Genomic DNA, 27,053 nt, shown 5'->3' with positions numbered 1-27,053 from the left:
CCATCGAAAAACGAACATCCCATTCGGCCCCAGTTTCTACTGACGACTACCGATGAATTTTGCGATTGTATTTTGATCGACGAGTATTATGGGATATAAATCCCAACCATGGGTGTCACCGGTCTCTGGACTGTTGTCCAACCCTGCGCGCGACCGGTCAAACTTGAAACCCTGAACCGAAAACGTCTCGCCGTCGACGCGTCGATATGGATCTACCAGTTCCTCAAGGCTGTGCGAGATAAAGAGGGTAATGCTTTGAGGAATGCGCACGTCGTCGGCTTCTTCCGTCGAATATGCAAACTTCTATACTTCGGGATCAAACCGGTTTTTGTGTTTGACGGTGGAGCCCCGATCCTCAAACGTCAGACCATCGCAGCACGAAGGACAAGGCGAGAGGGCAGAAGAGAGGATGCTGTGCGGACTGCTGGAAAACTGCTGGCCGTGCAGATCCAAAGACGGGCGGAGGAAGAGGCGAAACGTGCGGCTGCTCGTCATGAAGCTGCCGAAGAGCAAGAAGATTTGGGAGAGGCCGTTTATGTAGACGAGATATTCATGACACCGAAAGAGAAACAACAGAACCGAAAGTTTCGAAAGCAGGATGCATACCACCTGCCTGACCTTGAAGTCGGGCTTGATCAACTGGGTGGACCGGATGATCCGCGGATTATGTCCCAAGAAGAGTTGGAAGAATATGCACGACAATTCCACAATGGCGAAGACATTAATCTTTATGACTTTTCTAAAATTGACTTTGATGGCCCATTTTTCATGAGCCTACCGGCGACGGACCGCTACAATATTCTAAATGCTGCGCGAATCCGTAGCCGCTTGCGAATGGGTTATTCTAAAGAACAACTCGACTCGATGTTTCCGGACCGAATGGCCTTTTCCAAGTTTCAAATTGAGCGAGTTAAGGAACGTAATGATCTTACTCAGAGATTAATGAATCTCAACGGCATGAATGGCGCAGACGTTGCCTTTGATTTCGAGTCAGGTCGACGTATAGCTGGAGAACGTGGGATGGAATATGTTCTCGTAAAAAATCCTGATGTTGAGGGTGGATGGGCTCTTGGCGTCGTTGGAAATAAAGAGGGTGCAGCTGTAGACCGACCAATTGACGTTGATCAATACGGTCAACCGGACGTCCTTCCAGTCAAGGATGACGAAGATGATGATGATGCCTTTGAGGATGTGCCGATCGAAGGCCTGAACAGGCTTCCTATCTTACAAAAGGGCGTTTTCGATGAGTCAATTCGACGACAGACCGCGAATCGAAAAAATGATGCTTATGCTACGCAACGTCAGGTTGCTGCTCAAACAGCCGAGGAGGAAGACGAAGACGCATTATTTTTTTCAGCGGCTGCAGAGGCTGACGATCAATATCTCGACGATATCTTTGATGATAATGAGGATGAAGACCTGCAAAGAGCAATAGCTATGTCTTTGGAAAATCCACAGGAAGATGAGCACAAGAAAACTTTGCCAGTAACCAGCGACGTTCAATCTTCTGCGGCACCTATACACGAGTCAGAAGGCAGCCCTGAAAGTGATGATGATGAAATGGATTTCGCAGCAGCGTTGGCACGATCCAAGCAATCTCAACCAGGACCTAAACCCAAGTCCATGGGTCCAGAAGTTGGGCCAGAACATAAGTTTAGTGGACCGTTGCCATTCGAGTCTTTGAAAATCAACAGACGAGCAAAGGAAGAGCTCCCACAGGCTGCTCCTCTCGCTGACGATGCCGGAGGCTTTGAGAAGCAAGCTGAAAGTATTCAGAGCAAGGCGAAGAAGAAAGCTGCTGCTCTTCCTCCATGGTTTGCCAAAGAAGATGAGATCAAGCAAGACTTTATAGATGACCAAGTTGAAGTAGAGCCTATGAAAACAACCTACGATGATGTCGTCTTTGAGGAACTAAAACCTTTGCAAAAGCGCATGTCGCCCGATATCATTGACGTGGATGAGATATCAAATTCTAAGCATGTCATCGATCTGGACTCTGAGACTGGCACGCCAGATAATCGACTCCAGCACACGGACGAGAATTCCGTCACAACAGAGCACCCAGTTCTAATGAATGACATTGCCGAAAACGTTCGAACAACCCCCCCTAAACCGTCTGAACCAGTCACAGTGCCTCGTGAGTCTCTTACTAAAACTCTTTCAGTAGGGGAGGACGTCTCTGAGAAAGCTCTTTCAGACTGGGAGCCAACGGACGATGAGAGAGAGCCAGTCGGCACCGTTGCAGAGCCGAAGTCACCCTCTCCGGAGTTTGAAGACGTCGTCCCGCCTGCTCATAATGCAGTACAGGACTCTTTAAACAATGCAACTTCTTTACTTGAAGACGACACTGCTCTTTTTGAAGCGCAAGATGGTGCTGATGTTGGCAACCAGGGAGACTATTCTGACCCCGAAGAGGAAGATCTGATGTTACAGCTCGCTGCAGAGACAGAGGAGCATGCGCGCTTTGTTTCTACGTTCAACAACAAGACACAGACGGAAAACGCACGAGATTTTGAACAAGAATTAAAACAACTACGGAACCAACAGAAGAAAGACCGACGAGACGCCGACGAAGTGTCTCAAATTATGGTTGCCGAATGTCAGCAGCTTCTCCGTCTGTTTGGTTTACCGTACATCACTGCGCCTATGGAAGCCGAAGCACAATGTGCCCAACTGGTGTCTCTTGGTCTTGTAGATGGGATTGTCACGGATGACAGCGATACCTTCCTTTTTGGGGGCACTCGAATTTACAAAAATATGTTCAACCAAAGCAAGTTTGTCGAATGCTTCCTCTCCAACGACCTCGAGAAAGAATACGCACTAGATCGAGTTAAATTTATTCAGTTTGCTCACCTGCTCGGGAGCGATTATACTGAAGGTATACCCGGTGTAGGGCCGGTAACGGCATTGGAAATCATTACCGAGTTCACAAGTCTTGACGAATTCCGTGCTTGGTGGTTGCAGGTGCAGATGGGAGCCGAAATACCCAATGATCCTCACCAGCGGTTCCGCAAGAAGTTCAAAAAGATGGCGTCGAAGCTTTTTCTACCGCCGTCGTTTCCCGATCGCCATATCGATGAGGCGTATCTCAATCCCGAGGTGGACAGTGACACATCTGAGTTTCAATGGGGCGTGCCAGATCTAAATGGCCTGCGAAAGTTCCTCATGGCGACGATTGGCTGGTCTCAGGAGCGCACCGATGAGGTTTTGGTTCCAGTGATTCGTGATATGAACAAACGAGAACAGGAAGGAACACAGTCCAACATCACGCGCTATATGAGCGGCGGGCTTGGTGCTGGCGCTTTTGCGCCACGGGTGCGCGCCGAGGGCAAGAGCCGCATGGACAAAGCTTTGGGACGACTGCGAAGTGAGGCAGAAAGTCGAAAGCGGGGGTCTGAAGGGAACACAACGGAGGATGCGCAGGATGATGGAGAGCGCTCTGAATCTAGTAAGAAGAGGCGTAAGAGAAGCAGCCGGAAAGACCAGTGAGAATTCTTTGTACCTAGATGGGCGGACGATCTTAAGTGACGCAAGCTTTGCCGGTTTGTTAAGAACGCGCACAGCCACATACGTCGGCAAGATAGCTCGCAGATCAAGTGTGTGTTCGTGCCTGAAGATCTAATCTGGATAAGCACTTGGACGCAAATTGACGAATGAGGGTGCTGATTCCCAATGGAGGCAAGGCAGCAAACTCAATCGAGGCTGAGAGCCAATCAGGGCGCACAGCCGGAATAAAGTAGGACGATCGCTATCCTCATTGGACCGAATCGGGGAAGATTTGCCCAGTTTGTATTGGGAAGCTCAAAAAGAGGCCCGACGGGGGCTGTGCTGGTCGGCTAGTCCCGATTGGGCTCTAGTGGGCTACGTATCATTGATGACGTCTGCGAGTCCATGGCCGAACTCGGCTAGGCTGGTTGGGCATGCTTAATCACTGGCCATTAATGGCTGTGGCAGTGGCCTTTTGTTTCGCTTTCTTTTAAAGATAAAGAGGGAGGTGGCCATTGGGCAATGGATAGCAGCGAACAGCGAACAGTGAACAGTGAACATTATTATTATTCCGTGACATGCACAAAAGAAAGCGAGTCTAGTGCAGACTGCGCTAGAGCAAGCAAGGGCCAATCAGCGGGCGAGAGCTCCCTCGCACGACGTCACTCCCCCAGGGTAGCTAGTCATCGACCGTCGTTATATAATCTGCATGCGCTTCCGCAATCGTTTTCGACCTCAGAGAAAATTTGTGTCTCGTCACTTCCATAAGCCATTTCCAGTTCTGCTCTGCTCTGTTCCCCCAAACAGTCGAGTCTGCTCGTCGTTGTGCTCAGCCGCTCACTAGCACGGTCGGAGTCTTTTCTTTTCCGGCCTCTCCCCGCTTGTAGTCACTGTCACGTCACCTGTCTGCTGTCGAACCGCAGCGAAGGAAAAAAGAAGAAATCTTAACTTATTCCTACGACACCTCGATACTCCGTCATACTTTAGACGTCCGTCGACTGACAACTCCAACTGCGTCCTTCCTGCTCTCCTCGCAATTCCCGCCGCAGCCATGCATCGCACCTACTCTATGCGCCAGTCGCGTGCGCCGACTGCCTCGCAAATCGAAAACCCTCCCCCGCCAACGTCCAGCACCAAGACTAGTCGCTTGTTTGGACGAAGCAACTTTGGTGAGTCCAATTGATTGAGTTTCACCACCTTCATTGTCGTCGGACCCGGTGTCTTGGCTGCAAGTGAACGTCTCGGAACGATCATTGCCCCTTCAAACTCGCCAGAAGTTACAGTCAGGCTGTGGCGCCTGCGCCTGGGACTCTCAATGCTAACCGAGATGGCCCGTATAGGCCATGCATTCCGCAAGAACGCCGCGGGCGCCTTTGGCCCGGATCTGTCGAAGAAGCTTACCCAGCTCGTCAAGATGGAGAAGAACGTCATGAGGAGTATGGAATTGGTCGGCCGGGAAAGGATGGAGGTTGCTGTATGTCTTTTTATTTTTTTCCCCGCCTTCTCATAGCGAACATGCTAACTTTGGCAGCAACAACTTTCTACCTGGGGCGAAGCCGGCGATGACGATGTTTCCGATGTCACGGACAAGCTCGGTGTGCTGATTTATGAGATCGGTGAACTGGAGGACCAGTTTGTCGACCGCTACGACCAATACCGTCTTACTATTAAGAGTATTCGCAACATTGAGGCGTCCGTGCAGCCAAGCAGAGACCGTAAGTTTTTCTCCTTTTGAGATGATCTTAAAACACAAAAAAATTTAGACGAAGAACATTATCTTACCAAGGCAAATAAATACAGGCAAACAAAAAATTACGGACGAGATCGCGAAACTCAAGTACAAAGACCCGAACTCCCCGCGCATCGTCGTTCTCGAGCAGGAATTGGTCCGCGCCGAAGCCGAGTCATTGGTCGCCGAAGCCCAGTTGTCAAACATTACCCGCGAGAAGTTGAAGGCGGCTTTTAGCTACCAGTTCGATGCTCTCCGCGAGCACTGCGAAAAGGTTGCTATCATTGCTGGCTACGGCAAGCATCTGCTAGAGCTGGTCGATGACACCCCCGTTACTCCCGGCGAAACCCGCCAGGCATACGATGGCTACGATGCTAGCAAGGCTATTATCCAGGACTGTGAGGATGCCCTCACCAACTGGGTCACCTCTGGCGCAGCTGTTCGGTCCAACCTGTCCACACGGTCACGCACATTGTCTCAGCGACGCCGCAACAACATCAAGCGTGATGATGTCGAACACGAGCCGTCTCTCAAGGACCAAGATACCTGGGTTCCAGCTGACCAGCATGCCGGCTACCATGAAGATGACGTGAGTGAGGATGGCATTGTGGAAGATGATGGAAGCATTGCGCACAGCGGCGGTGCCAACGGAGAAATCCGTGGACGCGCTGAAGAACGCGAGCCTGTCGCAGCTTGAATGGGCCAATGGACATTAATTCAATTACAGTGTCAATAATGTGTTGTTGTTGTTGCTGCTGCTGTTTTCTTGTTTCTCGCAAAAGGGAACTCTTGCGATCTATTAGTTAACTCCTGTTTGACCACTCTTAATTCTCAGGACTACTCGTGGTGAGAACAGAACAAGCAACCAGACAGGCGTTTTTGGACGATTTTCTTTCCCTTTTGTTTATATATGCTTGTCCGATCCCTTTTGTCAGTCCTGGCAACTGATTAATGTTTTATCGTTGTATGTAAGGTTACTCTTGTCTGTCTTTAGTCTTCGATTTCCACTAGTTGATTAGTTTAATAATTATTAATAAGAAGCTTCCTGACTATTGCACTGTTTGTAGAGTTATTATCATTGCCCTGGACATTAGTACTTTGTACTACGCAGTAGTTAATATATGTATTCGTCATCATCAGTCTACACCGCTGCTCGGTTAGCCCCGCATACTCACGCTTCCTTATGACGCTGCATACGAGTACAGATACCAAAGGATTGATTAGATGAGAGACACAAAGCATATCAGACGTAAACCGGAGTAGGCCGATAGTCCTCTGCTTTGCATTTGCATTTGCATTCGCATTTTCGTAGCGTCGTATCATATTACTGATCGATAAAATGGAGGCAACAGACACACACACACACACTCCCCCCGCACGCAGACCGAAGGCACAGAAACAATGAAACACTAGATAGATACAGCCTCATCCTGAATCCTAGAAAAAGCAAAGGACAATGAAGATAAATATGAGATAACTCACTCCAACCCATTGAGTGATTCGTAGTATATAAACACACGCCAACTCCATTCAGGTCGGTAACGGCACGGAGATATAAAAAAGTGATGGATTATGGGCGAACAAAGCAAATGAGAAGAGTAATATATTCCACATGAAGACCCCCGCAGGAAAAAAAAAAAAAACACATAATGAAGAGCAGAGATGGTGATGATTGAATCACTTCTTATCATCAGTCCCGACGCCAACGGCAAGTTTCGGCTTAATCGGTTTTTGTGCCGTGGCATTGGACGAATCTGACTTCTTTGGAAGTTGTTGCTGCTGCTGCTGCTGCTGCTCAGCAGTCAACGAAGTGCTAGACGCAGAAGCCAGGGGAGGAAGAAGGGAAGGGGAAGGATGAGGATGAGGATGATCGTCCGACTTGTCACCACTCCCTTCGGATGACGACGAAGGTTGCAAAGCCGCCAAGCGAGATAAGAGGTTTTCATTTTTCTCTGTCAGCAGATTCTTCAGCCACCGATTCTCCATTTCCAGCTGTGTCACTCTAGCTTCTAGCGAGGATTTGACCTCAGTGGCTTCTCGCACCGCACGCTCCAGAGCCTGTTCGCGCTGTTTCTTTTTGACGCGGAATCGGGCACTGGCGGCTGTGTTCCGGCGGCGTTTGTCCTCTTCCACGGCCAGGCGGGACTGTTCCTCGATGCTTAGGGCACGAGCCAGTCGCTCGCCCGGCGGGATGGTGCTGTACTTGTTGTTGCCGATTTGGCCGTTGGGTGGAGAAATGGATGATGATATGTCGGATGGTGTGCGGTCTCCACGTGCATACCCGCCGCCCGCCGCATCCTCGACAGGATACGAGGAATTGGATGGGTAGAGCGAAGATGTCATGTATGAAATCCCGTGGTCGGGTGCATGGTAGTTGATTGGCTTTTCACCTGCGGTCCGTTAGTCTAGAGGAATAATTGAAAACAGAAGAAAAGGGAATATTTTTAATCTAGGTCAAAAAGATGCGGCTATATTTGTTTGACACGTATTAAATACACGATATATGTATACACGATCAAAGGCAAACGGTTAAGAGCTATCCGGGACGAAAGCAAAGCTGTGTGTGCTGTGTGAATGGAATAGATGTATTAGACGGGATGTTCTCACCGTGATAAGGATACCCACGCACGGCAGGATCAATCCGGTCGTCGTCAATGCTGTCGTACGAGCTCACTGACACACCACCGAGACCCTCGGTCTGATCATAGTCCACGGGAGGCACAGGTCCAAGCGGATAGCGCTGAGACTCCGTGTCTGTGTCGAAAGAATAATGGCGCCGTTCAGGAGCCGGAGCCACAGAAGACTGGAAATGCTGCGACGGCTGCTGCTGGGAAGAAGCCTGGGGGCCGGCACTGGCAGCGGGCGAGAGATAGTTGAAATGCTGCAGCCGGACAGAGCTCAGAGGGTCCTGGGTCGTCGGGATATGGTGATGCGGCGGCGGCGGCGGCTGGCGACGGTCCTCCGCCATGACAATGAATATAATAACGTGTTGGAGAGAAGAGAGAGAGAGAGAGAGAGAGAGAGAGAGAGAGAGAGAGAGAGATCAAGCGAGCGTGTGTTTTTCTTCTCGATGCACGCTTGCAAAGGCACAACTTTTGTGCGAGCTTCCGACGCAGCAGCTGGCACGAGACCGCGGGATCACGTTATTCCCTGATCGGGTGTCGACATGTAAGCAGCTGAGCGCTCGCGATGCAGAATTGTGCGTGGAAGATCCATCGATGCCTTTGCAAGTTAAGTTACAGCACGTCCGGGCTAAACCGCTCTGGTCGATTGTTTCATGGAATGGGGAAATGTCGTGATTCTGGCAGCCTGCGCGCCAATCAGCGCCCGCAGCCGGCCCGCCGCGGGGGCGCGTTAAGCTCGTAACGCCATTACCGCATATGTATTTTTGGAGTAATTTTGGCGATGGCATTTGCGAACGCCAAATACAGCCGCCGCCCATCCATGCCCTAACCTCACACGCTGTCGATTAGCTGCCCTGAGAAACCCCTGCACGACGTCGTTTCGATTAGGTAACAGCTTCGGCCTGCCTGTGGCCAAGTTACCTAAACTATGTAGTACGGATACGTATACGTATATGTACATGTAGTCTGTATGTCCTACTGCGTGCTCGGTTTGCCGCGGTTAGCCTGGGCCAAAATCTCGGCCACGTCTTCCGCGGACTGCCCGCGCTGCCGCCTGCCTATTTTCTCCTCCCCCAGCACCGTGTCCTCGGCCACCTTCCTATACACCTCAGCAAAGGCTCCATAAACCCTGCTCCCCAGCCCATCCCAGTGGCCCTCTGTGTCGAAGGCCTCGCCAATCGCACGCATCTCTTCCACCCAACGGTATGCCTTGGGCGCCATACTCACCGCTCCACCGGTTGTCAGCGCCGCCGTCGTGGGTGCGTACTCGTTCAGATGTTCCAGTAGCTCTGGCAGCACCGCCTCCGACTGCGCCGTTGCAAAGGACAGCAGGGTCAGGGCAGTCAGTCCCTTCGTCAGTGACGCAAAGGAGAGCTTGAGTGCTGACGCAGATCCGATCTTTGGCCCGACTATCTTCATGTTGAGCGTTTCAGCGAGAGGGGCAAATGTTGAGGGGAAATCATCGTCGACGGGTCCCGATATCACTATGCTGGGTTTCTTCCATCTATCGTCTGCGGCATTATACGATGGCGGGCCGCCGATGATGCCGCCGTCGAGAAAGTGGACGACAGGAAAAGAGGAAGAAGAAGAAGAAGAAGAAGGCAGCGAGATATTGCGGGCTAAGGACTCGATATCTCGCATGAGCCGCGGAGCAGCAGCATTTAGATCGAAGAAATACAGCTTTGGGGGCGCGTCCCTCCGCTCCGCCCGCTTGGAAGGAGTGTCGGGAAGCTGAACTGCGTCTAGGATGCGGCGTGCGGTGGCTAAAGAATCCCGCGGTGGCACGACTGACAGGATGTAGTCGGATTGAATGACCAAGTCCTGGTCTGTGGGCAGAGCCGTGATAGACGCTGCCTGGATGCGATCAAGCGTGTCTTGACTGCAGAGCAGCAATCAACGGACGGCTCACTATAACACAGCGTAAAATAGATACACACCTTCTCCCAGCACCCACGGTCAACACTTGATATGCATGAGCTCTAAGCAACCGCGCAATGCCCATGCCCATATCCCCGATAGAGAGGATGCCCACGGAGACAACCATTACCGCAAACTCAATAACACACGTCCTAACCGATGTATCCGTTCCCAGTGGAACAACCCAGTCACCGTTACACGTCGGGAACAGCTTCTCGTGTTCCGAGGTTGGTGGCTTGGAGAATATGCGGGGCTGAGGGGGTCATTAATCGCCCGGAGATATGGTGTGATTTTAGCCTGAAAATTACTCGTAATCTGCGTGTACCCAAAGTACGTGCACTTCCTTCTGGAAAGGACGTTAGGTCAACTGCCGTATTCGGTAATCCGATGCCTTTCTTGGAAGGTTTTAAGTTGGCCAACAGCGGGGGGCATATTCTTAATGTAGCCTGTAGTTAGTAATACAGAAAGACTGAGGATATAACTATCTAGATACCCACACAGATATATAAATATATATACATAATACATCACGAGATAATTTCAGTCAATCAAGCAAACCCTCATCTCCACCCGGATAGGTCGCCCACGAAGACGCAAACTCGGCTTGCTCGTCAGCATTCCATGTACTCAAAACATTCTGGTCTGTCGTGTATATACTGGTATAACTAAACGCCGGTGCGAAGCCATTCGCCGTAGTCTGTAAATAGACCCCATTCTCACTTGTCATATTGGCATTGGCAGTAATGTTGCTGCGCAAAGAAGCCAACCGGTCTGCCCTCGCAAAAAGATCGCGCGTGACCCTCGCCGCACTGCAGGCTATACCGAGATACTTCCCAATAAGATCAAAAACCTGTATGGCCAATTTCAGCGCCTTGCGAGTCGAGGGTATCAAGTTCGCCTTGCTGGCTGGGAATGCCGCCAGAAACCCAACGAGCGTAATAGTGGCATTCCATTGCCATTGGAAAGCCTCGTGAAAGCCCGCTAGGAAATTTGTCTGCTTCAATGCTTGGTGTATAATACTAGTTATGGTGACGGCGTGGTTCAAGCTGGATGCTGCATTTGCGTCCACGAATGGCGTGTTCCTGTTCCCGTCGGGATGCTGATAGAAACAGATAAAAGGTCGGTATAGATTCATGCAGAGATTGTGATAGAGAAGCTCCAGGAATAGTCGACAACGGCTCATGCCTAGTGGGACGTGCTGCTTGAGGTTGAGCACCGATCGATCGGTCGATAGAGGCTCGCCGCCGTTCATCCTTTTCGTCTTCAGTGGCTCAGGGACGTCTTGCCGCCAAGCATGCAAAGACTGGACCATTGATGCAAACGCCTCCGCTACTTTCTCTAGAGCGCCAGGGTTGCTATAAAGGTTATTAATATTATTATTATGATGTTGATGCTGATGATGATGCTGATCATTGTTGCCGATGTAGTTCTTATCCCGACTGCATTCCTCGAGAACCTCGGAATACTTCTTCTGAAACGCGGCATGCACCGATCGACTAGCAAGCATTAACTGAACATAGTGCTTATTCGCCGTGTACCTGTTCGTTCCCTCGAACGTATGTGGATCATCCTCATGGTTTTCCGGTGGGTGGCAAGTCACTTCGGACAGATCAACCGCCAGCGGTCGTCCGAGCTCCATTGCAACTTTCATTTCCAGCGCGTACACAGTCCACCAAAGCCGCCCGTTGAATTCTGCCTGGCCCAGTGGCAGAGTTTCCGACGGCCTCCAATGCAAACCTAGAATTACTCCTGTTCTAATCGCCGATGCCAGATGGCTATGTGCGACATTGTGGTAGGAGGAATTTGAGAGGTAAATCACAGAGAAGAAATGGCATTGCAGGGTGGTATTGGACGGGCCTTCAAGCTCGTCGGTCAAGAGGAGCTGGCATCTCCTGAAGAATTTCCGGCCGGTGCCAACGGCATCTATATTGACGTTGACAATGCCTTCGATATTTGTGCGAAATGATAGATAGTCCCGCGGCATAAGCGCATCTGCATACTGCATGGATATGGCGAGGACTATATCGACGAGTGCGGATGGTTTCCTGATGGTTTGGGATGTCCACAGCGACTGGTAGTAGCTCTTGAACTGCTCCCGGTCTATAATCGGGTAATAAAGGTTATAAGAATGCCAGAATAAGCCGAGAAAATACTCCTCCTGGCCTCGGGTGAGATATTGCTCGGTGGTCAACACGTTAGACTGTGCATGGGATGGTTCTGTGTCGGCTTTCCCATTGGAAAGCGCTCGAGTTTCAGAGTCAAGTCGCATGAGTCCGTCGGGGGTCAGTTGATGTGGAGCTATACCGAGGTAGGAGCTCAGTCTTCCAATGAAATAGAATGACGAGGATCGGCCATAATAATGCCGCTGTTGAGACTGGGCAGTCCGTATTTGAATGGACTCTAGGTGTTTCAGACTTTTTCTTCTGCTTCTGGTTCCACTTGCACCACACTCCTCCTGCGGCGGATCTGGATCTGGGTTCAATGGTGGATTTGGATTTACAGATGCTGGCGACTGCTCAGGTTTGGCCGTTTCTCTCTGGTTTGAAACAACATCATGAGCCTGCGACCTGGCAGTCTCGACCTGTTTTTCAAGATCCTTAATCCGATCTTGAAGTGTCTCAATTCGCCTATAACCAAAATATCAGCATATACCCCTTATATCTATCTATACCTTTCGTTTTTTTTTTTTCGTTTTTTTTAAGAAATCAAATTCTGTTTTCCAATATACCTACTTCAGAGCCTCGGAAAACGTGCGCGTCGAATTCGTATTTCTGACATTACATGCCCGCCCCTTAGCCTGGCAATTAGTGCACGGAAAGCGACTGTCGCATTTGATACGAAACGTGCGACACCATTCGCAAGCCTTTGACACCTGCTGCCTCTTCGGCTTGGGTTTTGTTAGCGGATCTGTGAAGACCAATTCCAGGCGCCTCTTCGCAGGGGGCTTCGACATGGCCGGCCTCCTGTTGTGTCGGGTGGAGATATGGGGCCAGGGTCTGGCAGGCCGTACATAAATATCATAACTAGCTTAAGATGATGATGATGAATAAGGGGATGTTAGTTATGTTGTTGGCGGTCGGTGTCATGTCCCTCCTGACTGAAGTCTGAAGTTTGTTTAGTTTAGAGTGAGCACTAGCTTGACTAGTCTAGACCTAGGGAGAAATGTGATGCCTCAGTCAGGAATTGCCAGTGCTTATCTCCGCGCCTCTCCGAGAACCGCGCGGCAATCGATCATCGTATATGCACTCCGTACAAATGTATATTTAGATTGTAGTTTTATGTATATGTATATGATATGTATATGTATCGCTCTACCTCCAACCAGGTATGAATCTTAATAAAACAAGGAAATCTCTCGCAAAATCATCACACGAAAAACATGCTTTCTATAATCTTTCCGTCTTGGCAGACGACGACGATCCGCTTCGTTTGTAGGTAAGGGGCCTCCTTGAAGAGTTGAAGTTGCTGGTCGCCTAGATCAGTGGCGGTCAACCTGCGTTGACACTTCGTACATCAACGACTGCCAATGTCCATGGCTTGAACTGCACGTGCGTGGCCGATCAAGGAAATAGATTGCTTCTTCTCACTTGGATCAGATTAAAAAAAGGAAATGTCTAGACATAACATATCTTTTAGAGGGTAGATGCATTTTTCTCTCGTTCTTCTGTCGCCCAATCACCCATTGTTATTCCACATGTATTCCAAAATCACATCGCTCGTCATATTCGCATCGTATTTTGCTTCATTCGGAATGCTGCCTGCGAAATCAGGCATGCCCGCTTGCCCCCACATTCCATTCGGCACGGGCGCCGTCAGGTACGACGGCATGTCATATCCGTACAGGTCAGTGTACATATGTGCGTATGCTTCTGTCATCTGCATATTCTGTTCGGGCATCGGCGCCATATACGGGAAGCTGGCAGACTGCGGAAATGCATCTGTTGTGTCGCCAAAACCCATTTGCCCAAAGTTGTCGGATATCGAATCTCCGGAGAATGGCGCTGAAGGGAACAGGTCGGTGTTTGGAAACCGTATCTCTTCGGTTTGCTCGATTGTTGTAGGAGAAATGCTTGCTTGTTGTGTCGGGGGGGTATATATGTTTTGGTGTTGTTTTTCTTTGCGTGTTGTTGAGTTATTCGTGTACACGTTTGTGTTTGTGTTTGTGTTTGTGTTATTGTCGTTGTTGTTGTTGTTGTTCTTCTCTTCTTTCATGGCTTTATCGATGATTTTCTTTGCCGTGCGTTCCATAACAGAGGTCATGGTAGCCATAAACGTCACAGCTTTGGATTGCCCATGGTGGGGAGCAAGAGTAGCAAAATAATTCTTTGTGAGATTTAGCAATCTCAGAATCTCGTCGACAGGTCCAAGTTCTGCCATTAAAGGTGTTTGGACGATATTCGAGAACAGTATGGATGCCGCAAAAAACAAAAAATCAAAAAGAATCCTGCATATTCCGTTAGTTCGGTCTACAATCAAGTATTTTTCTGATAGCCTACGCACCCATTATAAACAGTATCTTTCCACGGTAATGCATCCAGCAGGCTTAAAGAATCACGCGCCGCATGCAGGCAGATCAGATTGTGATGCCGAGAAGTGACAGAGACGTATTTCAAAGGGTCCTTATCGGGATGGGAATGTCTCCGCGTTGCGATTTCATAGAGAATCGGCATGCGATGAATCAGCGTCATTGAATTGAGGTAGCCAAGCCTGTGCGCGATGTGGGCAGTAACTTCTAGTTCCTGCTTGCTGTCCAGCGTTTTTGAGTCTGGTAGTTTGTATACAAGGCATGGGGTTCCTTGTTTCCATTGATCTAATTGGGCTGATAGGGTATCCACGGTCTCGCACAGCTCGTCAAATGTCTTGTAGAACGCTTGGGTGGCGTACAGTCCACGATAAATATTGCAGCGGAGGACGGCATGACTGCAATATGAACTGAATAAATCAATGTCCCAAGCATTGCCTTTCTCATTAGGCGAGTCGGGATCTCTGCTTGGTAACTCGACGTCAAAATCATCCGCGTGTTGCAGATACCCTCGCCCTGTTTTGATACCGATACTAATGACAGGTCAGCATATATAACTAGCAAACAATCAATGGTGACTCACCCCTCGTCTATAATGTATATACACCACCACACTCTTCTCCTGGTTTCTTGCTCAGCAGGGCTGATATCCAGCCGTGAATTCCGTCTATGCAAGCCTAACGCTTGGGCCGCCTTCATGGCAGCTGTTATCAATGGAATTGCCAGCATCAAGTGACTATTAACGCGAGCAAATATCGCCTACAGTGCCAATTATTATGTGATTAGTATAAGCGCGAAACGACTCGGGACATAGACCACGTACCATCGCCAGGAGAGCTTGAATTCCAAGGATTCCATGCGGGCGCAACGACAATTCCGTATACACAGCCGCGGCATTTTTCCAGTACAGCCACGCCCTATCAGTATCCTTATCAGACCGCGAGCCACGTTTGTCTCGATACCTAAAGCTGAGAGCCAACAAAGCGTTGATACTGGCCCATCTAGCGACATCGGTACATGTCTGTTGAGTATACTGCCACTCAACCATGCGCATAAAGCTTTCTTCGTTAATTATGGGGAAGACGCGATTGACTGTGGCAAAATAGGTTTTGAATAGCGCAAACACGTCGGCTCGAGGTGGCAGCGCTTTGTAGACGCGGCATTCAAATAAATCGGCGTACATACTATGGGGCCAAGGGAAACGGTTTCTAGTTGACCATGATGGTTGCGATAGTAGGCGACTGGGGAAATCAGTTACGCCCGACGCGTCACGGATAAATTGAATTCCCTGCTGGGAGAGGATATAATAACTCGACGAAGTTCCTTTCTGCCATGTAAGAATGTTGCACGTCAAGGCCTTTTTGTCCGCGAAGCCTACTCACCAAAAAACACGCCTTCCGCTTCGGGACGGTTTGACTTTAGAACCAGCGAGTGACTAAAATTCTCAGTGTTTCCGCTACAGGACGATCGCGGTGAGGTACACGACTCGGAGCTTTGGCGATCTGCTGGCGACGCAGATGAATGTTCACTGTTGTTGAAGCGGGCGCTGCCATCGCATTCAAGACCATCGATCTCCGAATCCAAGTCTTCATCCTCCTCTACCGGGTGTACATCCAACGCGCTTTCTCCAGGATCAATGCCGGCAGATCGCAAGAGACGTTCCATTCGCTGTACCTCGGCCTCCAATTCCCGCGCTCGCCGAGACCTGGAAGGAAAACATGCGTGTAAGCAGAACGAAGCATCAAGGCAAACTGGATGCAAGCATGACTAAAGCGGGTACCTTTTCATAGATTCGACTTTTGACTTTCTGGATCGACCAGTACAGTTTGTGCCGTGCAGCAGACACTGGCCACAGACTGGATTGGCCATGTCGAAAAAACATCGTGATCGCCTCTGGCGGCAGGCATCGCAGATCTAGTTGGTATGTTAGCAAGTTGAACACCCGACATGGATATATATATATATATATATATTGTCTTTTCCAGCTCTTCTGGCGTTGCGCTATTGTTCCAAATAAACCGAACAGCAAAAAGAACTGGCCATATACACCACATCGCAAGCATGGAGGGGAAGCAACTTACGGTCAGCCCGCGATGACGCTGCGGCGGCGGGTTGCTCTCCTTCTTGCTCAAATCTCGCGGGAGCGAATCCAGCGCCCCCTTATAAGCGCCTTGGACCTTGATGCCGTACATGATGGGGGTAGATGTATGCTTCCATTTGGGTTCTGGGGCGCACGTAAACCTCCCTCCCCCGTCACTTCGACAATCTTGTTATGTTAATGGAGGCTGAGCAGGGCAGGCGGTAGGTACGTAAGAGGGAAATTCGATGGTCGAGGCCAGAAGCGCCTTGAGCGGGTCCCTTCTGGATCAGCGCTAAAACGGTCAGCCCGTCGATAACCCTTCAAAGTGCCAACTCCGAAATCCTGATAGTGCTGTGGCTGCACCTCTACCCAATGAACGGCCACCGGACAGCCCTCGCCAGTCACACAGTGTGCCAGTGCCACAGCCAGAGGGGAAACGCAAATGCAGAGAGTGATCTGCCCAACTCCCCGAGGCCTCGAATGATGTCAGCCTGTTAAGGGTCAAGCCTCAAAGAAGGGAGGGCATTGGCATCATGCATCCTGCCGCCTCAATCGACTGCAAATGCTAGCATGGCCGTGTCTTTGTTCTCACGGCTACGGAGTACAAATCTCTGAGCCATCATTTGACTAGTTATTTGGGCGAGATGTCAATTTGTCATACAAAGACCACATTCTAACTTCCTAACTACTGCCCCCGGTTCTCTCGTATATGTATAGACTGTATGTTGCCTAATGCGGTTAGGCCGCGCGGAGGAGCTCCGGGCTTCCGGTCGGAGGACGCTTGCAAGAGATCCCCGACTTGGTGGCTCCGCCATCACACCATGCTACTTGACGAGAAGAGACAAAAGAAGAAGAAACGATATGAACCACGCTCCGTTTGTAAGAGAGACAGGGACAGAAGAAAAGGAAAGAGAAGAGATGGTAAATAACACGTGTGTGTGTAGCAGCATCAAGAACGAGACGGCTGCAGCGGCACGGGGAGTTGCAAAATTGAGAGGTTCGGCTCGGCCGGATGATACGACGTAAACGACGCTAGCCGCCATCTTGGGCACGTGATTGGCTGGCCGCGTCACAAAGGGTTGTGTGCGCCCAGAAAAGGACTAGTGGGGACTGCAAATTAATCGGGGGGAACTGGGCTCTCCGTGCTCCGTGATTTGCTGGCTGCATCTGCGCTAGCCCCTGGATAGGAAAGCGTCCAGTCCCTTATCGTGCTAAGAGAAGTAGAACTCGAGATGTATGCATAAATGCAGATGATATAGTGGCTACGGGATAATCAATCACAAGCTAACTAGGGTAGTTAGGGCTTAAAAAAAGAATACTCGCTTTACGTCGGCCATGACACTCAGTTAGACAATCCCATGCGCCACATGACCCCACCTAACAGTGACCACAACGCCAAAATAGTCAACACCGGCTGGTTTAGTTACAACAACAAACGCCAGGACAACCAACGTCCAACCAACTCACGAAAACACTTTCAACGCCAGCTCTTGGGCTGACCTTCCCCAGCTGCCCTGTCCGAGATTGACCGTCAACCCGAACGATGTGTCAGCTCCTTTGCTTTTGTTCCCCAGCTTGCGTAGAATGACATCCCGCATCTGCGTGTCCGACAGGACCTTCTTGCGTGATCCATCTTCGGGAAACCCATAGACTTTGCTCACGGCCACCTCAGTATATAACTGCAGCTTCTCGACTACCCCTTCAGAGCCTTCCTTTTTAGTTTGGTCAACTCGGGGGGTTACGCAAAAGTCCACATCGATTCGAGCCTGTCGAGCTTCCTGTCCCGCATCAACAGTCCCAACAAGAATGCATCTTGCGCGCGAGGTTACCCCCGCATCGGCATTGTCTAGGAGTGCGGTCTTGGTGACCCCATAGAAATTAAGGATCCGGATTTCTTCCTCAAACTGGTATGTTAAATCCCAAGCGTCAGACATGAATTGGAAGATTTGTTTGATTGAGGCCGAGGACGGGATGGATTTCATAGCAGTGCGTATATGCGAGAGGATGACTGATTTGACCGGCGGGATACTAAGAGAATGCGCGGCTTTGTGTGCAGAATATGCGAGCTCAAAGGGAACTGCCCCCTTGGTTTCGTCTGATGCCGTGGCAGATTTCAAGAGCTTGGGATAGAACTTGACTTCAAGCTCTTCCTTGTATTTCAGAGTCAATCCAGGTCCAGTCCGTTCAAACTTATTCGTAGCCGATACAATAGACCATCCAGTTTGCATTTCCAACATCTTGACAGAATCTAAAAAATCATTTAGCTCAGATACCTTTTATAAAGGAAACTGCATCGTGGCGGTAAAGTTGGACCTACCCTTTAAAGCATTCACCTCCTTAACACTCCAGCCCCTACATTCTTCCCGTACTCGCTCCGCTTCGCGAATCTGTTCCATGAATTCCATTTTCAATTCTGTTCCGGCCTCAATTGTGTCGGTTTTATCCTGAAGATTCTCTTGCATTTCTTCCAGTTGTCTTCTTTTCCTTGCAATCTCAGCGTTGACATTAGATAGTCGTTCACGGGCCATGCGCAGCTCCTCAGGATCACAACTCTCCATCTCATCTACAATTTCTTGCAATTTCGTCGCCTCAGAATTCAACACGGAGCGTCTTGCGACAAGTTCAGGAACAACATCCTGCAAGATGCTCTCTTGTTGCGAAAGTAGAGCATCATCTGCTTTCATCTCCTCAACATGACGGTCTAGTCCTTCCTTGAGTCCTTCGAGCAATTTCATTCGCCACTCATACCACATCGCCTTGCTTAGGAGTCTAGCATGGGTTTTCACATTGCGAAATTGGTTGTCCATAAGAAGGCGAATATCAGGTCGAGCCGTAACGTATTCACGGAATAGTGGAGGATTTTCGGCAAGAGTCTCTTCTTCGATCGAGCGAATAATCTGGCGTCCTTCGGAAATGTATGACTTCAACTCACGACAAGACTAGGTAATATGGAGTCAGTGAATGCGACTATTAACATATAGTAAAGGTAACTCACATGTTGGTATAATTCCAGCATCGGCACCGTGCAGAATCCTGCTGCAACGCAATCTTCGAAAGTGATGTTTCTCCTTTCCGGCTCCCGAGAACCTGTAACATCCATAGTTTTATCATTTCCTGGGACAGTAGTATGTCGTCGCTTAGTAGTTGTCAGTTCCATAAAATGGATATTGGTTAAGTTTAGAAAGTCCTGTAGCTGAATTGGCTCCCAATTTGCATCATCTTCGACATTCTCTTGGTTTTCGTCGGCAACTTGTTCACCTTCCATTTGGTATTCGTCGGTCGCGGTATTGTCCCGTCTATACAATGTCTGGACAGGGCTCCTAGACTTTAGAGGGCTTCGTGGCCTTGGGGGCTGTCCTCGTGGCGTAAAACTGGCTTGCTTCTCGGGTGAAAGATTAAAAGGCTTCCCCATAGAGCCACGGTTCACACGTCTCACTGTCTCTTCTTTGGTTGGGGGTGCAGGAAGTTTCACAGGCTTGACTGGACTCGCATTAGCAGCACGAATTCGCTTGGGGGATTCTTCTTCTTCCTCCTCGTCATCAAGCTCAATTGGTCGCTTTCCTAGTAAGCCCTTTGCCGCTCCGACATGTAAACTCTTCCGGTTTCCCACTTTTCTTTTCTTGGGCGTCAGGCTCGAAATAAGATCTCTCAAGTTCGACGTAGCGTCAGGTTCAAAAACCTGGAGCACAGGCGTACCTCCTGCCTCTCTACTCTCTTCCTCTTCTCGCTCACGATCGACCTCTTCATGAAGCTTGACGGGGTCTTCAAAGCGAAGTCGTCTGGGTGATGACTCTTGAGGGACGAATTCTTGTGCATCTTCGCCTATAGAGCGACGACGATCCAATATGTCGGCAACCTTGGGTGAACCTAGACCTTCTTTATCAACACCTAGGCCTGAAGAGTACCTTGGATGAGGTCGCAAAATAAAAGCCGGAGTTGAGTTGCCATTCGCATTGTCTTCGAAAAGGCTCCTTCGTTCAGGAGTATGAGACTTTGTCACTGAGGCTTTGATTTCCTCCCTGAACAGCTTCTTGGGCGATGCGCTTCTAAAAGTTATATTACTCGAAGGAGGTGTCTTTCCAGGAGTTATTGGACGAGCGCGTTGAGGTGTCAGGTGCTGTGTTGGTGTTCGAGGCTTGCTGGGGGTCATTTGCCGAATTGGCGAGAAATTGGCAGCAGATGATGCTGAGTCTCTTCTTGTACGCCTCGAGCGAACACTAGCAAGATTGGGGCTTCCAGTCTCAGACGCGACGGAAGCAACGTGATGTGATGCTAAGGGCTTGGGGGGAGATTGTGGCACTTGGTCTTGGAAAGGCGAACTAACGAGCTGTCCTGCATCGGATTCTAACTCCATGAGTTGCTTTGCCTGAGCCTTATCGGAAGTGTCTAATCCAGGCGGAAGGATCCTGCCTACTGCTGCGGTGATGTCCATGCCAGCGGTATGCCCATCTTGTGAGTCAGTTCTCTCCTCAAAAATAGGAGATAGTATTCCACCAACTGCGCCGGTGAATTCCATTTCCATTCCTGCATCCTCGTCTTCGTCACCATCACCCCATTCAGAGAAGTCGCGCCCAACTTGCTCACTACGTTGTGACTCCACGCTAGCAGAATCGTTATTATTGGAATGCGAGATGCCAGGTGCCTGTTTACTTAACACTCCACCAACAACCGATGTGAACTCCATAGTCATTTCCTCATCGTCGTTCATATTGCTGTCAACATCTGACTTCGTGGGAGAGTGCTGCTTTTCAATACCACCAACAACCTTCGTCAATTCCATTGTTTGCTCGTCATAATTAGTTTGCTCTCCTATAGATTTTCGATAGCCTAAGCTCGAACGATTAGGAGCGCCCCCGAGAATCTTCCCAACGGCATTTGTGATTTCCATGCTAAGCTCTTCATTCTCGTTGTAGTCATCTTCAACATCATCAGCCGTATCAGAATATTCGTGACGGGTCGATCGTTGAAAAGAATCGACATTTTCTTGGTCTTGCAATGCGCTCATATCTTCCATATCAAAGCTGATTCTTTGCCCTTTCTGGATCCAGGGCTTGAATGCACCGGTAATCTCCTGGTCCGCTATTTCCATGGATACTTCGTCGTCATCTTCAAGATCGATACCCACAGTCCCAGCTTCTCGTGCCGCTTGCCGCAATGCTTCGTTCAGACGCAGACTTGAACTTGTACTCGAGTCATCCATCTGCTCTATGCCATTCGTATGAGAAGTGATATCGTCCATACTCATTGCCGTACTTTGAGCGTCAAAGTCTTCGCTATCCGAGTCTGCATCGTCGACGTCAACCTCTTTGGCCGGACTCTGTGTCCCATCACTGCCTCCTGCAGAGCTTCCACTGAAGGGGCTCGAAGACAATTCCGGCTGCTGTTCTCCAAGCTGAACAGGAGAAAAAGGGGCATCTTGGTCTTCTGTATAGGTCTCTTGGTTTTCAGGAGGTGTCTGATTTGTAGAATTTGCTAACGAGGATGCACGTCTAGTCGAGTTAGCTGTTGATGACGATGTCGAGTCCTCGCCAAGTTCGACCACATTCCAGGTGTGTAGTGTAGCTTCGGGGGCGAACGACACTCGGCGATTGGCTAGTAATTGTCAGTCATGAATGATACCTTTACAGGTCCGTACCTGCTCGACTCACCCATCGATTTCCGGCGAGCTTCTCGCTGCTCGAGAATTGCCTTCTTTTCGCGTTCTTTCCGTTCTTTTTCCTCTCTCTCTTTTGCATCTCGGATGGCTGACGAGGCGTTGAACCCATCAAATGGGTTGTCCAACTGTTCTGTTCCCGTCACTGAAATCTTGGCTGGCGTAGAGAAATCAATCAGCATACCCTCCTCTGCCTGCGGTAAGTTCGGCACGTCTCTCCGTCTGCGTGGTGATGGGCTGCGGCTCTCATTTCGTCTCCGTGCTTCATCAAATGTAGGAATGTTACGGAGGGGTGACACCGGTACCGTTGGCTTGAGAATAGACTTTAAAGGAAGGGCCATGCTTGACTGTAAGACATGGGTTAGCAAGATGTTCACAATGCGACTTCGCTCCGCCCAAGCAGGAAGGAAGTTCAATACCTTCCGTCTATTACCGCTCGACATTTGAAGAGCATCTAAACCTCCTGGCCCCAGACTCTTGCTACGGGACTTCTTGTCCCTTGTCATAGTTCTCCCAGCACCCATAATGCCCTTCATCGCGCCAATATCTGTGGTGGCATTCTCCTTATCCAATGTCGTGCTACTCTTTGGCACATAGGCGATGGACTGGCGAGAGCGCGGGCGTTTGCTCCCCGCCTGGTCGCGCGACGCCATGGTTTGGGCTGTAGAGGTATTAACTCGGCGACATAAATTCAAAATTCGATAGCAGATCGCATGTTCCTTGAAAACGCGTGCTGTAAAGACGTGAGTCGCAAGGGAATGTTGGAAGTGATCGCATATCAACAAAGGCCCATAGAGCAGGCGCGTCCCTGCCGGCGCAAACGCCGTCCACCGCCTTCAGAGAACGCTTTGATGTAAACAAACCAAAAAGCCCTAGCCGAGACCCACTATTCTGTATTCGGCCTAGTGCCGCTACCGCACACTCCCACACTGAATATCCGAAACTAACACTGCAAACTGGGCTCCGCACAAAATCTTCTTCAATTTCGACGACCACCACACCTCCCGACAACTCACCCAGCTCGACAACCGAATTCGCTGTGTCGGACTGAATTATCGCAACCATGGCGACCGAGTTGACCGTCCAGTCGGAGCGCGCTTTCCAGAAGCAGCCTCACATTTTCGCCAACGCTAAGACCAAGGCGAAGAGCAAGAGAGTTGGAAAGGGAGGCCGAAGATGGTACAAGGATGTCGGTCTGGGATTCCGTACTCCCAAGACCGCCATTGAGGGCAGCTACATCGGTATGGATTAAGCTCATCGGAAAAGATTCTCACGTGGATGGCTTGGAGTGCGGGATGTGAAGAAGTCTTGAATCTGTGGCCAACGCAAAGAGGCGGACCGAATACCGAATACATTGGGAAGAAAAGGAAAAATCAACTCAACTATCGTGACATTCGTCAATGTGCTAGTATTTGCGTTGAATGCAGATATCCAAGATCTTCTTTGGCACCCATCAACTCTTTAGGATTCGCGATATCCAAATGCAACAAAGTACTGACTGTTCATCTATATAGACAAGAAGTGCCCCTTCACTGGTCTCGTTTCCATCCGTGGTCGTATCTTGACCGGTACCGTTGTGTCCACCAAGATGCACCGTACCCTCATCATCCGCCGTGAATACCTCCACTACGTTCCCAAGTACGACCGTTACGAGAGGCGCCACAAGAACTTGGCTGCCCACGTCTCCCCAGCTTTCCGTGTTGAGGAAGGTGACCAGGTTACCGTTGGCCAGTGCCGCCCTCTCAGCAAGACTGTACGTTATCTTATTTTTCATCTTTTTCCGCAGAACTGCCCCTTGCAACTCGTGGATTTGTCTACGCTTTGTCCTTTGTACATGGAAGGAAATATCTTTCAAAAAATAAATTGGCAGAGTTGTCTGGCATAGTAGACTAACTTTCTACCCTTCTGCAGGTCCGCTTCAACGTCCTCCGCGTCCTTCCCCGCACTGGCCAGGCTGTCAAGGCTTTCAACAAATTTTAAAAAAAGAATTTTTGTGAATCCAGCAATTGCGGTGTAAATGGGTTTTGTGGGGGTCTTTTTTTTACGACATCAATGCTAGGAACATGAAAGAAGGAAACCAAAATCAGGGAATATGAAGGACTGGAGATCGGGGGATCTTTTGACTTTCCCCCTCTTCGCAAGACTTGATTGCAAAGAAACAAAATTATAATAGATTCCACTATCATCATGTATGATTGGATAATCTGCGACCTCCTATGCCAGATTTATTCCAAAAGTATGTTCCCAAGCCTACGGCCATGTGTATCTGGTTGGTACAAAGTAAACTTCTTTTTATTCTTATGCATTAAACAAATCAATGGGATAACTCCTTTTGTTCTTCATTCCTCTCTTGGCTTTTAATCTTACTCACAGCATGGCAGACAGGCAACTTGTGGAAGATTAAGATAAGCGAACACATAACAATGCCAATGCCCAAGAAATCGTGTGCGCTGCAACGAGAAAGACGACAAATAATAGTGAGAAAAAGGCAGGATATAAACAGACTGTCCACGTCAATTTTTTAAATGGCGCTACCTAGTCACCTCACTAGGCATGGTTCTGCATTGAGTCCCAAAAGCTTGCCCAGTCGATTCCAAGTACGCGATCGACATGGGATCGTTCTCTCGAAAACTGGCGAGCGGGTGTTGAGGGGCTTAAAGTTGACTCGCTATCTGTGCTCTCGCTACGAGAGCGTTTGATTTTCGGGCTGCTGGTAGGAGTCTCAAACGTGGGCTGCTGAGAACTAGGCGGCTGGGCATCGGTTTGTTCACATGGCGGAGTTCCATTTTCAATTGATGGCAATATTAGGTCTCTACCTCTGATAGAGGGCTGAGCCTCTGGTATCACAACCCACGACTCAGATTCCTGATCAAAAAGGGAGATTCGGCGAGTCGCTACAGTTCTTGCAGCCACAGATGGAGAACGAGCGGCAATGACTCTGCTGTAGTTTTGTATAGGTAGTTCTTCATTGTCGTGAATACTAAGGCGGTCAATGGACTGTCGTAGTTGCTGATCTTGGATTGTTCGATCAGCCTGTGGACGATCGACTATAACGTAGTCGTGAGTATCCTGGTCACCTAGATCAATATTGCTTGGTCGCCTATCAGGAGAACTCTGACTTTGAGAAGCGGATGTCTGACTTTGTAGAGGCGATGCAATTTCCTGATATGCTTGACGTGCACCTCGAAGAAAGTCTGTGTTTGTTTCTGAAGAAGTGAATGACCAGGAGCTATTAAGAGCAAGGGCAACATCCTCAACATATTCTTGTTGTAAGTGAAGGAGTCTAAGAAACTTGCCGATAACTTTGCCGATAGAGAGATCGTTTTCAAATTCTTTAGTTGCTATCTTTTTGTATAACTGCGATTTGCAGTTAGGAGAAACTGATATCAACTCTAGCTGTAAAGCATTTTTGATGTCGGGATGCTCGTTAGCAATCGTAATCAAATGGTCTGCTCTGAACGACATCACAATTGCCCCTCGACCGATGGCACCCCATATGATGTATTCTTTTACCCCTCTGTAGCCTGGAGTGTAAATTTGGTATTGCTTCATTAGGTCCTGCATATAAAAAATATGTCTAGGATTAACCTGACTCGAATCAACTAAGCTCACAAAGGCGTTTTTTCCTCGAGTCAATGCTCTATGAATAGGTACAAGGGGATCCATAGAGCTTGATATGAACGGAGACGGGATTCTTCGAGGCCTAACGTGGCATTCAAGCCATGTCGGAAATTCAGCTGCTCTTTCTTCTGGGGACGGTATATTTCCAATGTCGTTGATAAAAGCACCAGCAATATATCCTGATCTATGATTGATTCCCATGGAATCATCATTTGAGAATCGCCAAAGTAGGCCCGGTACATTGCTAGGTCTAGTTGGTGGCTGGATCTCGTTTTTCAATGCATAAGACCTTATGCGAGTGATTGGCTCGGGAACATCTGAGCTTTGACTGTTCTATTCTATTATTAGTTTTGGAAAGTAACAGGACTCAGCAAAGAAGGAAGAAGGAAGAAGAGATCAATTAGACGTACCTCAGTAGACTCAGGCACCGCTGAAACTGATGATCCTGGCTGTCGATCATTTAATAGGCCTGAAGAGGAAGATGCATGAGACGTACTACTAGTCACTCTTCGTTCTTGACCAGGAGTTGATATAGTCGTAGATATGCGTGCACGTCTTTCAGAACCTATTACACGCTCCTGGGCCGTAATTTCAAGGTCCCTTGCTCTAGCAACAAGTCCAAGATGTAATCGGCGAGCAGCAGATCGTATTTTGTCTAGTAGAGGAGCAAAGTGGATGGGACCTTGTGCGAAGCTTACTTCTCGATGAACAAGGTTGAAATCAAGATGTCTTTTTCGTCTCAAGTCTTCCCATTGGGTGTTCACCGTCGATCTTGGCAAGCCGTCTGAAAATCCCTCATTACGGATCTTTGTTTCGTAGAGACTGTTAAAAATCTTCGTAATGTCTCTATTCGAAAGATCAAAAAACCGCTTCATACAACACAGAAGCATGCGCTCCTCCTGTGTCCATTTGTGCTGAACACGTCTTCTCCTGAAATTTAGAGCTAGAGTAGGAGGGTTGCTCGTCATCTTGTAACTGACGTAAGAGGATTTGATGAAACGAAGAGGCGGGGAAAGTGACAAAGATAGTACCAGAGGAGTGAGACTGTCAATAGATGAGCAGAGAGAGCTGAGAAGAGAAGGCTGAGTCAGAGAGCTCAGTAGATAATTGGAGCTGAGCGGAATATGTGGTTAGGTAGGGGATCCTGAAAGCACCCAGTAATGAGAACAGGTGTTGAGAGCTAGGTAGGTAACCAGAGTAAGTGACGAGAGTATTTAGGTAGGTGAATGGAAGAGGGGCAAAGCGAGTTGAGATTGAGTAGTGAGACGTGACTGAGTAGTGGGTCAAGCATGTGAAGAAAGAAAGCCTCTGGATAAGGTGTCGTCCATAGATGCCTTAAATCTCTGCAAAAAGGTAGTCCTCAGCCCAGAGTATAAAGGTTCATAGGGCCTCGACACCTGAGTAAGGAGTGGGAAGACATC

At 49.1% G+C, this 27,053-nt stretch overlaps 8 protein-coding genes across 8 annotated transcripts; 3 read left to right on the top strand and 5 right to left on the bottom strand.

Moving 5' to 3' along the window:
* Positions 1-108: 108 nt before the first annotated feature.
* On the top strand, positions 109-3,489 carry UA08_08194 (hypothetical protein; the record flags this gene model as incomplete). Its single annotated transcript, XM_020263090.1, has 1 exon — positions 109-3,489. The coding sequence occupies one exon, from the start codon at positions 109-111 to the stop codon at positions 3,487-3,489; it is 3,381 nt and encodes a 1,126-aa protein (XP_020116502.1).
* Positions 3,490-4,537: 1,048 nt separating this feature from the next.
* Positions 4,538-5,912, top strand: UA08_08193 (Sphingolipid long chain base-responsive protein PIL1; the record flags this gene model as incomplete). Its single annotated transcript, XM_020263089.1, has 4 exons — positions 4,538-4,655; positions 4,827-4,960; positions 5,018-5,201; positions 5,287-5,912. The coding sequence occupies 4 exons, from the start codon at positions 4,538-4,540 to the stop codon at positions 5,910-5,912; spliced, it is 1,062 nt and encodes a 353-aa protein (XP_020116501.1).
* Positions 5,913-6,892: 980 nt separating this feature from the next.
* On the bottom strand, positions 6,893-8,183 carry UA08_08192 (hypothetical protein; the record flags this gene model as incomplete). The annotated part of the gene is made up of 2 exons (XM_020263088.1): positions 6,893-7,605; positions 7,823-8,183. The coding sequence occupies 2 exons, from the start codon at positions 8,181-8,183 to the stop codon at positions 6,893-6,895; spliced, it is 1,074 nt and encodes a 357-aa protein (XP_020116500.1).
* Positions 8,184-8,814: 631 nt separating this feature from the next.
* UA08_08191 (hypothetical protein) lies at positions 8,815-12,709 on the bottom strand (the record flags this gene model as incomplete). Its single annotated transcript, XM_020263087.1, has 5 exons — positions 8,815-9,718; positions 9,777-10,009; positions 10,219-10,241; positions 10,315-12,383; positions 12,489-12,709. The coding sequence occupies 5 exons, from the start codon at positions 12,707-12,709 to the stop codon at positions 8,815-8,817; spliced, it is 3,450 nt and encodes a 1,149-aa protein (XP_020116499.1).
* Positions 12,710-13,431: 722 nt separating this feature from the next.
* On the bottom strand, positions 13,432-16,470 carry UA08_08190 (hypothetical protein; the record flags this gene model as incomplete). Its single annotated transcript, XM_020263086.1, has 7 exons — positions 13,432-14,200; positions 14,257-14,811; positions 14,862-15,037; positions 15,102-15,370; positions 15,661-15,983; positions 16,059-16,192; positions 16,360-16,470. The coding sequence occupies 7 exons, from the start codon at positions 16,468-16,470 to the stop codon at positions 13,432-13,434; spliced, it is 2,337 nt and encodes a 778-aa protein (XP_020116756.1).
* Positions 16,471-17,821: 1,351 nt separating this feature from the next.
* Positions 17,822-22,664, bottom strand: UA08_08189 (hypothetical protein; the record flags this gene model as incomplete). Its single annotated transcript, XM_020263085.1, has 5 exons — positions 17,822-18,606; positions 18,676-19,297; positions 19,354-21,950; positions 22,007-22,358; positions 22,431-22,664. The coding sequence occupies 5 exons, from the start codon at positions 22,662-22,664 to the stop codon at positions 17,822-17,824; spliced, it is 4,590 nt and encodes a 1,529-aa protein (XP_020116498.1).
* Positions 22,665-23,074: 410 nt separating this feature from the next.
* On the top strand, positions 23,075-23,991 carry UA08_08188 (40S ribosomal protein S11-A; the record flags this gene model as incomplete). Its single annotated transcript, XM_020263084.1, has 3 exons — positions 23,075-23,252; positions 23,526-23,764; positions 23,923-23,991. The coding sequence occupies 3 exons, from the start codon at positions 23,075-23,077 to the stop codon at positions 23,989-23,991; spliced, it is 486 nt and encodes a 161-aa protein (XP_020116545.1).
* A 567-nt stretch (positions 23,992-24,558) lies between these two features.
* UA08_08187 (hypothetical protein) lies at positions 24,559-26,600 on the bottom strand (the record flags this gene model as incomplete). Its single annotated transcript, XM_020263083.1, has 4 exons — positions 24,559-25,569; positions 25,624-25,965; positions 26,043-26,081; positions 26,331-26,600. The coding sequence occupies 4 exons, from the start codon at positions 26,598-26,600 to the stop codon at positions 24,559-24,561; spliced, it is 1,662 nt and encodes a 553-aa protein (XP_020116546.1).
* Positions 26,601-27,053: the final 453 nt, after the last annotated feature.

Source organism: Talaromyces atroroseus (assembly GCF_001907595.1).
Source record: "Talaromyces atroroseus strain IBT 11181 chromosome Unknown scaffold_13, whole genome shotgun sequence".
In the NCBI taxonomy this organism is placed as follows: domain Eukaryota; kingdom Fungi; phylum Ascomycota; class Eurotiomycetes; order Eurotiales; family Trichocomaceae; genus Talaromyces; species Talaromyces atroroseus.
This window is presented reverse-complemented; position numbering and strand designations above follow the sequence as displayed.